At 37.4% G+C, this 14569-nt stretch overlaps 4 protein-coding genes and 1 long non-coding RNA gene across 6 annotated transcripts; 3 read left to right on the plus strand and 2 right to left on the minus strand.

Moving 5' to 3' along the window:
* Window positions 1-3520: 3520 nt before the first annotated feature.
* LOC136261713 (uncharacterized) lies at window positions 3521-6766 on the minus strand. 2 transcript variants are annotated; one of them, XR_010703992.1, is made up of 3 exons: window positions 6695-6766; window positions 4338-4403; window positions 3521-4279 (listed from the first exon to the last, which is right to left on the minus strand). It is a non-coding gene; the product is annotated as an uncharacterized lncRNA (long non-coding RNA). The 2 variants fall into 2 exon arrangements; XR_010703991.1 differs by lacking the exon at window positions 6695-6766 and having other exon boundaries at window positions 3521-4055; window positions 4197-4279; window positions 4338-6492.
* Window positions 6767-6778: 12 nt separating this feature from the next.
* On the plus strand, window positions 6779-9652 carry LOC136261698 (serine/threonine-protein kinase pim-3-like). The gene is made up of 8 exons (XM_066055748.1): window positions 6779-6938; window positions 7081-7209; window positions 7302-7405; window positions 7522-7569; window positions 8149-8348; window positions 8405-8565; window positions 8735-8911; window positions 8968-9652. The coding sequence occupies exons 2-8, from the start codon at window positions 7089-7091 to the stop codon at window positions 9360-9362; spliced, it is 1206 nt and encodes a 401-aa protein (XP_065911820.1). The 5' UTR covers window positions 6779-6938; window positions 7081-7088; the 3' UTR covers window positions 9363-9652.
* A 54-nt stretch (window positions 9653-9706) lies between these two features.
* Window positions 9707-11349, plus strand: LOC136261700 (UPF0739 protein C1orf74 homolog). The gene is made up of 2 exons (XM_066055750.1): window positions 9707-10288; window positions 11083-11349. The coding sequence occupies exons 1-2, from the start codon at window positions 9707-9709 to the stop codon at window positions 11251-11253; spliced, it is 753 nt and encodes a 250-aa protein (XP_065911822.1). The 3' UTR covers window positions 11254-11349.
* Window positions 11234-13654, minus strand: LOC136261708 (piercer of microtubule wall 1 protein-like). The gene is made up of 5 exons (XM_066055758.1): window positions 13520-13654; window positions 13317-13407; window positions 13203-13269; window positions 13080-13146; window positions 11234-11370 (listed from the first exon to the last, which is right to left on the minus strand). Exons 1-5 carry the CDS (start codon window positions 13538-13540, stop codon window positions 11302-11304), a joined length of 315 nt encoding a protein of 104 aa, XP_065911830.1. The 5' UTR covers window positions 13541-13654; the 3' UTR covers window positions 11234-11301.
* LOC136261706 (protein SPMIP1-like) lies at window positions 13535-14360 on the plus strand. Its single transcript, XM_066055755.1, has 2 exons — window positions 13535-13668; window positions 13755-14360. The coding sequence occupies exon 2, from the start codon at window positions 13755-13757 to the stop codon at window positions 14286-14288; it is 534 nt and encodes a 177-aa protein (XP_065911827.1). The 5' UTR covers window positions 13535-13668; the 3' UTR covers window positions 14289-14360.
* Window positions 14361-14569: the final 209 nt, after the last annotated feature.

Here is a 14569-nt window from a genome sequence, read left to right on the forward strand (position 1 = left end):
TGATATACTAGTGTCCATCCGTTAAATATACTTCACCACTGTAAACTCACCACCCTACACCTGTTGCACATTAAGAAATAAACATCTGGGTCTGAATAGACACTGGGCCCATCACAGTATGCTTTTGTTTGGGAGCTACATAAGCTCACACTTAGTATGGCATATGGTGAAAATTTTGATTGGCTGTAAATATTGTATCGGACATTTGAATGAAAAGATTTTGAAATATTTTTGGCGGGTCAAGCAGTACTACAAATGAGCCAAATTTCAAGATCATGTGTAATTGCATCCATGAGTTATTAAATGTTTTTGAGGATCCAGCTCAAAGCGTGGGGTTTCCAAGTTTCAGGAAACTTGTTTGTTGGTGTCGTACTTAGTTATTGAAACTCAATGGAACTCCTATTTACATTTTGTATGTTTCACAGCAGAGAGGGGACACAAGACCTAACCTGTTAGAAGAACTTTCTACTAATAGAGCAGTCAAGTACTCTAATAGAGCATATTCATGGATTTAGTACATTCCCATTGGGGAATTATACTTACAGACCATACAATGTAAATGTAGGCTGAGCTGGGTAATGTGATCTTTACTATCCAAGTACCAAAATCCTTAACCAGTACTCGAGTATTTGTTGTATTTGTTTCAGCCCTACTTATTAAGTCATACACAGGTTAGGATAAAATTTCATCAGTGAAAATGATCATGGCTGCAGCTCTATACACAACACCTGATAAAGCAGTTATATGGCGGACAGAAATACAACGTTATAAACCAGAAACTACAGTCTTGGGTCATTTCAGTAGAGATCAACTTCACTAGATTCTAAGCTGTCATGAGACTTTGTTACAATGCTGTTTGGCCCATTCCAAACTAAATGCTTTCTTTTGTGGTTAACACAGGATGGACTGTGTAGTTTGCATATCTTAGATTGTATTGCAAAGGTCACTCTACATCGTTCAAGGATATCATTGGCAAGTTGATCATCAGTTGCCAATACACCCACATTCAAGTACTGTACAGTGCAAATAATAGACACAGGAAAATTGAACAACTTAGCTTTTGATGAGTAAGTTTTGCCAAAATGCTTTAATATTCAGAACTGTTACCCATGTTTATCACAGCATGTGTCCGGTCACGCAAAGGAAACATGTTGTAATGAAAAATGCATAGTTATAGGATCTTAGTAATGGCCACCAGTATCCAATAAATTCTTTGCTGGCGGTAATTATGACATTTGATGGGGTGTTACTAATCAATAGATTGGACTACTGAAATGACGTATTTTTGTTTTACAGATGATATAGTTGGAATTGCTAAATACAAACAGTGGAATGAGCAAAAACTGTCTTCTAAGTATTTCACTACTACCAAGAGTAAACTCTTGCAACTACTCAACAACTATACCTCACTCTTGTACGTATATAGTAGCGCTGCAGGAGTATAGCACAACGTCATTAGCCAATGACTGTCCTACACAATTTATTTAATGAGATATACCTTCTCTATTTAATTTTCATAGGCCATTAGCATTTCAAAGTTTTTATATGAATTTGTCCCATGAAACACAAATTGGAAACTTAATTCTAACATAATAATATTAATGTTGATGATATAATGAGCTATTAGTCAATAATACCATGGTAATTGAGTACATGAAGTATCTGCACTATGTTATTGTCAGGTAATGGACAGTCTGGAAGAAAGAGAAAACCACATAGAATCTTTTCATTCAAGATTAACTCTCACAATCTTTACATTCAGGATTAACTCTCACAGCCATGCAGCCAACAACATAATATTATGTGAGATTATGGTGAGAAGTCTTTAAGATTTAACATGTTCTTTGTGTCAGTGAAAGTAAACCTTTAATGAGCTTTTCTGTCCAGCATTTTATGCCACATTGTTTTATCCCTCCAATATTTTGCCACACATATTTTAAGACTCAGTAGCTACATTGTTGGGTGTTTGTTATTTGCATCTGGATTGTGTCTAGCTTTGCATTCTCCCCAGACAAGAGTTTGTGTTTTCTGATAATTAAAGGTTGCCAACTGTTTACATTCACCAATGATGTTTTGTTCTGTCAATTACATTACAAACATATTGTACTTACTAGCACTTATCCCATATTTTGTAAGGTCATAATTAAATCCAACAGATCATCTGATGTAGAAATTTGCTATATATACACGCATGCATGCATGCACACACACACGCATGTAATAGCCAAAAAATATCTGTTTCCATATGCACGGACACTGGATACATGTTCACTTGCACTGGGAATCAAGAAGAAGTGGGTACTAGCAAGTATCAAACCTGGAACCTTGTGATTATGACCAGGCCAGTACTCTACTACTTGACTGTGATATCTCATGTGCACACACGCACGCACGCACGCAATTCGATCTGATGGATGTGAATAGGTTACTTGTCTTTTTAACACATTCTGTTTACACACGACTGACAAGTTGATTAAGCAATTACAAGCTGCAGTTAAATGGTTTGTTGAAGCTCCCATCACTCGCTATAATACAATCGACCATTAAAAGGATTGGACCACATGTCAAGTTATCAAAGCTATGCATTTCCATTGAAAGGTTTGCTCCACATCAATAAAATTGTGATATGTGTTCTCATAATATAAGGGATAGAGATCCTAGCAACAGTACACTAAACAGCTGCAATTTTATGCTGTACTAGCAACTCTGCCATTATATGCATGTCACCTGCTGTGGTCAGGGACTGTCCTTCCTGTGATGGTAACCAGTTAGCACTGTTTTAAGATTTGCCTGATTGTATTCTGACCCTCCAAACATGATGGCAGTTTTTATTTCGAGTATCTTCTACATGATCCTATCCATCATATTAGACCAAGATACTCTTGATTAGACTTATACACAGCTAACTCGCCTCTGTGTTGAATAGTGTTGTACTATATGAGATTCTATCCTAGGTTGCCAAGAAGTTCCATTTGCTAAAGTATCTTTTATCACATGTCAATTACTATATAGGATATCCACTACAGACATTGTATTCTTTCAGCTCCAGAGAGTCAAGTCCTTCACAGTATACAAGCTAGAAAGTTTGGTGGCATACATGAAGATTAATGTAGCTGCTATTTACTATGAGAATGGTAAACATTAAGTGCATTTAAACAAACCAAAACAAAAGCAGCAATAATATAAAATCTCTGACTGTCTATGTTGTATGCTGGTTTGAAAATTTGCTGTTTCAGTGTCTAATACCATACATAGCTACTTTCCACATGGGCTATGGAATTCTAGAAGCACACATGCAGAAGACGTAAATATTTTTCCCTTTGTGAAAGGATTATTTTGCTTCTACTTAGCTATGTATATTTGTCGGAAATAAAAGGGATATTGTTTAGATGAATAGAATAATTGTTTCTTCCTCTACATTCAACAAGGAACTATTCTTCCTCAATCACTAGGGAAATTTTCTTAACAATTGAATATCTTATAAAACATATTTCTAATGATCGTTCGACCCTTTCTAATAGTTGCAGTAACAACTGTAATAGATTCCACTGGTCTCAAGTATATGGTAATAGGACACAGTCAAACTTTATTACAGAAATATGAGTAGTTGTCAAGGCACTTCATATGACCACAAGTGTTAATATTAGTCTCTATCTATGGTGGTGCTGGCAGCCGAGCAGGAGGTGAGATGATACTGCATATCCATGTTCAAATCCTATCTGTCTTTCCTTTATCCAGTATTATGGGGTGTAGCTATGACTTGAGAATATGCTCCGCTTCTAGTGGTACTGCAGTGTCAGCTAAAGAAATATATTTTAAAATGCTACATGTAAATAAAAACAATTTTCCAATTTGCACATTTCATAAGTGGACATGTGCAAATTAAAAGTTTCCTCTCAACCTTGGTGATCTTGAGTGGACAAATTACTGCATCTGCTAACATCACTGATTTGCACCATCTGTGTGTAATTGTGGATCCTAGAAATCCTGTGTAGCACTAGACATGCAGCATATGTCACACTGGTAAGATTTCTTCTATGTAATTGCACTGGTTGCTGTAAAATTTGAAATATCGCATCACTCTCAGTGTGACAAAAACACAATTACTGGGTATCAGGTGACTCATAGGTTAATTTTATTATAGGCCACATGGTTGATGGTTTAATTATAAAGGTCATGTCCTAGATCATGTTTACCTGTTATTCAAGTTGACCTGGTGTCATGTTGGATGGCTGAAAGTTTGTCCTGTTCACTGCAATAGGAAACTGATTTCATTTTGCTGTGAGAAAGTAACAAAAGTTGTGATCATGAGATGCTTAATCCACTGTCCAACTAACCTCAAAAGACTACTTAATATATCTTCAAGCTTCTGCACTGTAGTTACTGTTTCTTAAAACTTATACCTATAGAGGAAGTCTACACTGGTACCGTTTGTTTTAGCTTGCAACCATTGACAATAGTGCACTAGTTGGTAGGCTGTTATGGACACATTTTACTAATCATTGTAGCTGCAGTGTCCTAGCTTCTAGAATGGTAGAGCACATATAGAACTTTTTACTCTTGAACTATTTTGTGTATAATAAAGAAACCCAATCTAGCCAGCTGGTTGGGTGATAGCCAATATTTAACTGGTAATGACTTCATATTTATAGGGACAACTCTCTGATATGATTAGTCATGCTAACCCCATGTCATGTGGTAATGATCTTTGTACCATCAGGTTACCCAATGTAAACTGACTCACACTGGCCATATAACCTGTCCAGGCTGATCATAACTCCTTGTGAGAAGTGATCATGACAAGCGACAGTGTGATGATATTCCAACAAGAAATCTGTTTTGCAATAGCTAACATTGCAAAGTATGTGTGAGAGTGTAGGATTATACTATTGAACTTGTGAGACAGAGTTCTTTATCTCCTTCGGGTAAAAGCTAGCAAGCTTTACTATGTTTGTCAGTTGCCAGTATCAATAGAGCAAGGGGTAAAATTCAACAATCACATGTGATCAACTACCTTGTCATACTCTATCCCACACTTGACAATAAAGGGATTCCTCTCTATCATACTGTGTATCCAACAGATGGTCTGTCAGAAACCCCAGGAAGTTTTCATATTTTTCTATACACACTTGACACGTTTTACTGCACCATATAATTGACAATTATGGTACAAGTGGTGAGTTATAACAGGTGTGATACTGTGAGAATACACATCATTCCAATTGTGTGTACATGTATACATGTACTAGAAGGAACTAACTCATATAATATCTATGATATAACCATTATGGAAATGTGTATAAATTACTCTTTTATTGTAATGCTTGTTGATGATGTAGCTATCTTGATTTTGTTTACTAGAGAAGTGACGTCTTGTGGGACTTCAATTGAAAGCAGTCTTTGATGTGGTCTCTGAGAGTGAACATTTAGCATATGGCAGACTGCCTAGTGTTGGTCCGTACAATGAGATCAGGATGGAAATTTAATGTTGTTTTTCTACTGTGGCGTTACCATGGATTAACAGGCCACCTTGTGGCAATGATGATATTGTGTATTGTCATTACATTTTAAAGTGACGTAATATATACAGTCTGTCTTGTAGGGTGTGTCTGCAGTGGTTATGTTAATGACATACTCAGTTTGTACAGTGGTATAATTATAGCATTACTTTACTTTACTACCTAAGTTTTGACAAGAGTAATGACATGTGCTATGAATTTAATGAAATTATTGTATGAATTTAATAGGCAAGAAGATGAATATCATTAACTTGTAGATGATATTCTTATGGCGTACACTTCAACATTACTGACATTATTATGATCAACTATATAGTCACTCTATGTACTCTTGTTAAGAATAATTAAACTGAGACACCACACTTTACACGCTACTAATTTGCTTCCCACCAGATCACTCATTTGATATAACATGATTGTGCAAGGATGTATGTGACAATAGTTGAGGTGGACCATGGCTAGTATATAGGGTGGAATAAGGTGCTAGTAACATGGTGGGCCATCAGTCATGGTCACTGCCTCCTCATACCTTTACCATGGTCACAATTTGATGTTACATTTTCAACATGTTGCACATACATTCAACGTGCTAATGATTACACTCAAGTGTTTGCTTTTGTGGCTTCCTCATCATCTGAAGTCAGAGTGCTAGTTGTATTGACACTCTCTTACATAAATCCCAGATCATAGAACCTTACAGTGTATATATGCTGAGACATCATTTGTTATTTTGGATACAACATATGCATAGCTACCTTGTAACTAGTATTATTATGGCAGATGGGGATTGACCATAGTAATGTTTGTTGTTGATAGAATCATACTCTGGCTTTAATGTAAAATGACCAACACTAAACATAGCCGGTCTAGTCAGCATGTTCTAGTCAGCATGTTCTTTCATCATGAAGTGTACTGTGCTGACATACTTAGTATAGTGGATTTAGATTGTGATTGTGTTGTCAACAACTCTGAAACTGAATTCGACTCAAAATTATGAGTGCTTTTGAACTGTAACAAAGTAACTATCTTTCTTAGCCACAATACAGTCACTGAATTTTTTAACATGCATAGAAAGCAAACTGATAATGATCATGCATGTCACCAACAGTTGCATGTGGTTGGCCAACAACTTGCAATTGTGTAGTAACTCTACCTCATTGTATTATAATAGGTACCTTATCATCGTGTGAGGTATACATCTAACCGGAGATTCACTGGCTAATGTTGTTTCGGTTCCTAGAATACCGTGACGTCATATAATGGACGATTGCTAGGATACCTTACAAAAGCAGTGTATACAAGTGGTTACGCAGCCAAACAAACTCGCTAGTATAAAACAGTCAAGTGAAAGTTTGTGAATAAAATTCAACCTGAAGTCGTTAAACTCGTGTACGTGTTCTTTGCCTACAGGAGAAGAAGGTGGGTTTTCTTTGCAAATATTTTTAAATTTGGTAGTACAAAGGAGCTGTTAGATAGCACGTATTCAAGTGCTAAATGTTCTTAGGCCTTGCAACCTTTTCATGTGTCGTTATATATATATATATAATTTTTGCATTGGTAGCCGGAACAATGATGATGTTTGCGCAGCGAATCGAAGTGCTAACACATGACCTTAAGCACCAGTGTCGTATTGGAGATATGAGCAACTGTCCAGCGAGTTGTATTGCAAATGCAGCCCCTTATTTACAAGGTAGCTACAGCCTCGAAATGTTGCTGTATTGTGATGTATATCTCTTCTTGCTGGTATGTGGTCACGTTTTATTCACTATCGTTTGGTTTCAGGCGCTGGTAGAAGATTCTCAGACTATTATGAGCTAAAAGAGGTGATAGGAACTGGCGGATTTGGCTCAGTCTATGGAGGAATTTGCAAGGAGAACAAACAATCAGTAAGTGTTGAATGTAGTCAACATGTCAGCCTGTGTTCAGTCAGTTGTCCCAGTAGTGTATGTGATCAGTGAATGTGTAACAACCATGTCAATGGAGGTTTGTTTATCACTTGCAGGTTGCAATCAAAGTTGTACCGAGAGCAAGAGTATTTGGATGGTCAAAGGTGAGTATAGTGTGTGGTCACACAATTTGCTTGTGTTGGAGGGGGGGCAGTCAAGTGGTTGTTATTGCATTCTGTACATTTCATGTTGATGTGTGAAGTGTTGTGCACAACTTTTGTCTCCTGTAAAGTTAACCATCAACTTGTGGTTAGGTGGGACCATGATTGTTGTTTTATATAGTTCATCAAAGAGGTCTTTGCTCCCTTCATTATCACTTATGTTGGAAGACCACAAATGTTTTAGTGTGGGCCCAGATGTTTTGGTTGCTTGGTACAAGTTGAATTAGCACCCACAAGGAGGACTAAACTGGGTTACTGGTCATGCCAGTTGTGTAGTCCTATTCTCAATAGCACAAGTGTAAACAGGTAGTGTTATTTCTTGAAAGGAAAAGGATATGGGAGCACTTTAGGAAGTGAAATGGGGAAAAGTTAGTATTGTTTATTCTGCTTACCCAGAAATCTTGTGGTTTAAAATAAAAATGTTTCTCTGTAATTAAGTAAACAACCTGTGTCACTATACACAGATGTGGTGGTTGGGAATGTTGTCACTTGTTAAGATTTTTTCATTGTTTGTCACAACAGATTGGCTCACTGGTGGTACCAAAGGAAGTGGCACTACTACACAGACTCCACCACAGATATGTAATAAAATTGCTGGACTACTTTGAGGAGCCAGACAACTACATCATTGTAATGGAAAGACCAGAAAAGTACATTGACCTGTTTGACTACATCACTCAAAAGGAGTACCTCAGTGAAAAAACATCCAGATACTTATTCAGGTATGCACAAACAATTGTCAAATGATAACTGGTTTACATGCTTTTCCCATCCGTAGGCAAATAGTTGAAGCTGTCCTATATTGCCAGTCGATGGGAGTAGTCCACAGGGACATTAAGGATGAAAACATTTTAATAGATCTGAAAACTGGTCATGTCAAGTTGATTGACTTTGGCTCTGGAACGCATCTCAAGGAGTCAGCCTTCACAGAGTATGAAGGTAAAAATTTGTACTTATTTCATGCCAATTTAGATTTGCCAGTCGACTAATGTAGGATGATAGCATTATGTCTAGTAGCACCACATGTTACTCATTCAGATAATTGTATAATAAACAAACTAGTATAGACACAGAAAGAGACTTAACACTTCTGTTCTTTGTTGTATAGGTACGAGGGTGTACAGTCCACCTGAATGGATTAAGAAGAGGAGGTATCATGCTAGAACTGCTACTGTCTGGTCATTGGGAATACTCTTGTATGATATGTTACTTGGTGACATTCCATTTGAGGAAGACTATGAAATTGTTCAAGCAAATTTGAAATTTCACAAGCCAATCTCAACAGGTTAGAATGCCAGGGTAATTGTCTTGTTCTTTAATCATGTTTTGTGTTTTTAACAGAAGCCAAAGATCTCATTTCTTGGATGCTTACAGTCAAGCCCAAGGATAGACCAACCCTTGAACAAATTTTGTCACACCCTTGGACAAGAGGTCCACCCAATTCTCATCATACTCACTCCTTGCCCTCTTCTCCCAAGATCACCAAGACCAATTCTTTATCTTCCACACCAATGAGTACACCAGGTTCTTCACCTGCGTTGCCACCATTGAGGCCAAAGCACCCACCTTCACCAGTGCTACACCATGGACTTTTATCACAGAGAACTGCAGAGAGTCCTGTTTTAAGTAGAAAATTTAAAGCACCGTCTGATTCAACTACAGCAACTAAAGAAACTGGAAGCAAAACTAACAAGTTATATTCAAGACAAATCTCATTTCAAACTAGATTAGTATGATTACCAGTCCTAAGGGATAATTCAATTGCAAAATTTTAAAGCAGTGCCTCATTCACTTCCTTATTTTGTTTTTGTCATCGTTGTTGCTTTGTTTTTGTGATCTGCTGTTTGTCCTCTGCCGATATCGACGTATACAGTAACTGATTCTCACATCACTTACAGATATATTTGATCATCTTTTTAATAAGTTGTATGCAAAAACTGATCTTGTATATAATCATGTAATCATTTTACACAGGTTGTAATTACTGAATGATGAATATAGTTTTATTAAAGCTAGTCAAACAATAGACTTAAATTTAATATGTAAGCTAGGCTCGGAACACGTTCAGCTGCGGTGGTTTATGTCAGAGGAAGTGTATGGAAGGTGGCAAGGAATTGTACAGCAGTGTTACGGCAAGAAATTCGTCGGGGTGGCCAGGCGACTATGGATGGATGTGTGGTGCGTGATAAATGGAATCAAAACAGCTTGGCTTGTTGACTACTTGCCACTAAACGAGTCCAAACTCTACCGTCTATTAGAGGAGTCAATGTTGAGAGGAATCTTTACCTTACAAGGGCATTCCTTAGCCATCCTAACGTTAAACAGCGATCTTTTGTTAATTAGTACCTCCATAACTTTAGTAAACAATGCTGGTAGCCTTCCCACGTTTGTTGACATTAGTGAAAAGCCAGGACAACCATCAGTAATAGCAAACTGTATGTGGGAGTCCATTGAAGCAACTATTCAGTCAATCCAGGCTATGGTTACAGCTGGCCCAGCAGAGAAACTGTTTTCTGTTCATTTGACAGTTCCAAGTCATGTGAACTTGTGCACTGTGTTTGGATGGTTATTGGGTTATCCTATAGTCTATTGGTTCGATGGTTCAGCTCAGTGTACCATGGAACAGCTGTTATGTTATTCTGCCAGTGTGTCTAACAACCTGGTGAGTTTGTGTAGTACCATGTACCACAGTGAATTCTTTGGACAAGAACCAAATTTCCATTTTATATGACACAATGTTTACTGCTCCATTGCTGTCTTGTATTAATAGTATTACATATCAGGTGTAATGTCACCCTGCAATATGGTAGGTGGATATTGTCGGGTACTTCATAAAGAAACAGTTTTCTAAACAGCCCTAGCCTGTAGTGAATTCATCAATGAGTAGCTGTACACATTTTGGGTTCATCTGTCTGCAAGGTTTTGATCAAACCATATATAGGTAACATCAAGAGTATAATAAAGAGGTAACATTTTAGTTACCGAGTCACGCTTGTAAATTGTAAGTCAAGTAACAAGAGTGCTTATTAGGTAGTACATTGTTGCATGGTTAACATTCAATACAAATGGCATGTTTTGGGTCTGTAAATGATGGGATATCTTCCAACAAACAGTAGAACATACCCAAATTCATCCATTGGTAGTGCTAGTATGCATACTAAATATAGCACGGAAACTTGGCAGCAGAATTTTACCATGACATTGTTTACAAGCCTTCTGTAGTTTTATTGTACACAACACCTCCCAACCATTAGTTGATATTCTAGTGGCCACCTCAGCAAACTTTAATTCCCCTAACTGAAATTTGTTTAGGTAAGACTCACATTGCTCAGATTCTTTAGTTGATAAACAAAAACCACATCCACATGACACAATGAGCAGTCAACTGGCATAATGCCAAACTTAGCAAGCATTAGGTAACTAAGTTCTATGGAGATCATCAACATTTTTCTATAGGTTACTGATCACGAGTTATACTCCTTTACAATTCCGGAATGTTTACACCCTCAGTTGTCCTCCTTCATTGACAAGTGGATGGAACGGCTGCAAGACAAGGCAAAGACTACAGATCAGTACAGTTTAAAGTTTTATAACCGGCCAGTCACTGTTCAGCAATTAGTACTGTAATGTGTTTGAATATAACAACAAAAAGCTATAAACACACAAAATGATATTTTATACTATTGTCTTGTCGACTTCTGTATTTAGTGAGTGGTTCCTGTACATTCCAAATTTTCCATAGTACTACAAATATAATCAGACAACAAATAATGCATCTGTATCTGTGTAATAGCTTTGTGGGTACATTTTAAAACTAAATTGACACATTTAGTGATTTCAGGATGTGGATAACACAAGAAATCACCCTAGGCCTTACTTATTTACCACAGCACAAATTCCATGACAGAATTCAACACATACACTTTCTTATGCTAACATTTTTTGATAGGCGAAAACATGTCATGGTTGCTTGTAGCTATAGGATGTACGCATTGAGTTTGCATACATGTTGAGTTAGCATACACATTGAGATTACACACAATCTTGAAATTTGGCTCATTTGTAGTACTGCTTGACCTGCTAACAATGTTTCGAAATCAAATAAATGCCTGACACAGTATTTATGGTCAATCAAAATTTGGACCATACTTTTATGAAGCCATAAAGGCACAATATCCATTACAAATTTCCCCCAAATTTTAATGGAGCCAAACCACACATGTCTGTTGTTGACACTTACTATCACCACAAATCATCTGATTGGCTGAAATGTTTATTCTCAGACACTTTCCTGTTTTTAGAGTCCAGTACATACTATAGCTATTACCAAGAATATATAATGGGGAAATAATCCCCATTATATACTCTTGCTACAAATAATGTAATAGGAAATACAGTATATGATGAACAGTGTTTGAATCCATGGTTAGATGTACTGGACTTTCTCTATGTATGCATAGTTAGTCATGCCTATAATGCTGACAGAGAGCAGAAAAACTTCGTGAATTGATCATATTGTAAGGGAATGTCTGGTTTCCAACCTGACCATGGCCTTCACACATTGTTATTCCTGTGTACAAGTAAAGAGTTTCACTGTACATTGTAGTAACTGCAGTTTAAAGTGAATTACTTTGAGATTTTAGATTCTAATAAAGCAGTCAAGAGTTTTGTTTGATGTAAAAAAAAGTTACTACAGATATTTTTTCAATTACAGTTAACTACGAACTGCCCCCCTTTCCCTGCAGTATTGTTGGATGCTAATGTGCAACAGTTTAAAGCCATATGCCCATAGTGACCACTGATCTGCACACATTTGTGTCACACATGAGCAAGAAATAAATACACGAAGACCAGGGTCTATTTAATAACAGTAATATATATAAGTTGGTGAATCTCTGACTGTTCTATTAGGATGTTCAGTAACTTTTGAGAATCCTTGTGCTACAATAAGTAGGCCATATCTTCATTGCACATCAGATGAGGTTGGTCATGCGTAATCAAACCTCAAAGAAAAACCCCATTCAATCCCAATTGTATTCCAATACACAAACTCCCAGAGCACAACACTTTGTGTGACTTTTTTCCTAACTGAAAAGCTAAGAAACATGCTACATTATGCATTATGTACTTTGACAAAATGTGAATTTCTTCTTCTAGTAGTGCCATTTTTGGTTGTGCAATCACACATGGCAATATGTGATAGGGGTGGTATGGTTCCCAAAATGCAACCATCTGGCAGTTATAAGCTCTTGATCACCACAAATTAATGAATCCATGGATTCTGAATATGGAACCAGAAATGCACACACACGTACAATGGTACAAAATTGGTGGCTACGAGGGATGTGATAAAATTTTGAGAGTGACAGTTTTGGTTTGTGATTATTTTGCAGTTGTGGATCTCTTTGCAATTGTAGCCATAGGTCATACAATGAGTGGTGGTTAGTGCTTACCCCAGTAAATTTTTGGCTCTTCCCATGAAAAGCTTTTGGCATCGTATGCACTGAAGGAGGAGTGGCCCTAAATAACAATTCCATGTTAGCTCAGCTAGTCATAGCATGTTAGAACCATCTCACCCATATGATTGTGAAGTTGTAGCATAAAATGGACTCTTCGGCTTAGTATTGTACCCTTCAAACCATTCTGTAGACCAATAATCACTAATTGTACATACCAGAAATATGATTTACCTGGATTATCAAATCTCGCTGGAAGGTTCTTAGTATGATAGACGTCTGAGGTCTTCAAGGGCTGAATTTGTTCCTGTTGGTCTTGTTCTTGCTGTAAAATATTAGAACGACTTTAAAAATAAAGTGCTAATTACGACACAACACGTAAATTATCAAAGTAATCACACAAGAAAACCAGTAATGCTGTCACTATTGTTACTTACTGATTCGCTGTTTTCAGCCATTACCGCGGGTATCCGTCACGAAGCCATTTTTATTTGGTTGTGTTGCCTAGTGACAGTCGGCCATAGCAACCAGGTGTGTAGGCTCCTTGTTGCACATTTTAACACGCGGGACCGCCACAGCAAACAAGGTACTGCAAATTGATTGTTTTGTGTAGGGCTGTTGTATAACGAAGAGTTGCTTGCAGAGTTCACGTTGTGTTTTGTTCGTGCACAGATGACGGCGTTAAAGAACCTTGCTGCTGACACGCAGATGCAAAACTTCTGGACAGAAGCAATAAACAAAGAAGCTAACGTGAGATTTGAGTGGCAGTTGCGATATTCTAAGGAGTTTGCCAAGGGTGCTGTCAAGTCTCACCCCAAAAAGAAGGTAATGCAACTGAACGATTCCCTCTCCCAAAGAATCAAGGAATTGGAAGGGTCTGCAGTGCACACGTCACCCACACCATCTCCCACTAGCATAAAAAGCTCTCCTAGAGCTAGTCCTACCCTTGTTGATATGAGCCCAGCTAACAGCAATGTGCGTGGATTACTTTACGATGGGATAAGCCGTCATGGAGAAGGCCGGTACAATTACCTTAGGAAAAGACTAGAAGTACCACCAGATAGAAAATATTGTTTTCCTCTTTTGTCATCGATGAATTATGGATGGAAGATCCTTGACTTTGTCACACTGAAGCCATCTTGTCATGGTCGTACTGCCATCGTGAGGGATACCTTCTACAAGAGCAGTGGTGTTATGTTGGCTTGATATTTGTTTTGTATATTGATTATTTATTTATTTGATGTATTTTTTCTATAAAAGGTTTGGTTTCTGACTTTATGCTGAAGCATCAAGTACATTTTAATGGGTGGTGCTCATCATGCAGTTGTGTCTATCAATGCAATTTAATTAGCCCATTTCTGTAAATCCACAGATAGCTGAGGCAGAATCATAGATACTCTACCCATGCAAGGGGAATCATTATTAAATCTGTGGTCTATGATTGGAGTTCAGTGTCAATTTTGCATAAACATCTGATAATATTGCAA

Source organism: Dysidea avara, chromosome 7 (assembly GCF_963678975.1).
Source record: "Dysidea avara chromosome 7, odDysAvar1.4, whole genome shotgun sequence".
Taxonomy (NCBI): domain Eukaryota; kingdom Metazoa; phylum Porifera; class Demospongiae; order Dictyoceratida; family Dysideidae; genus Dysidea; species Dysidea avara.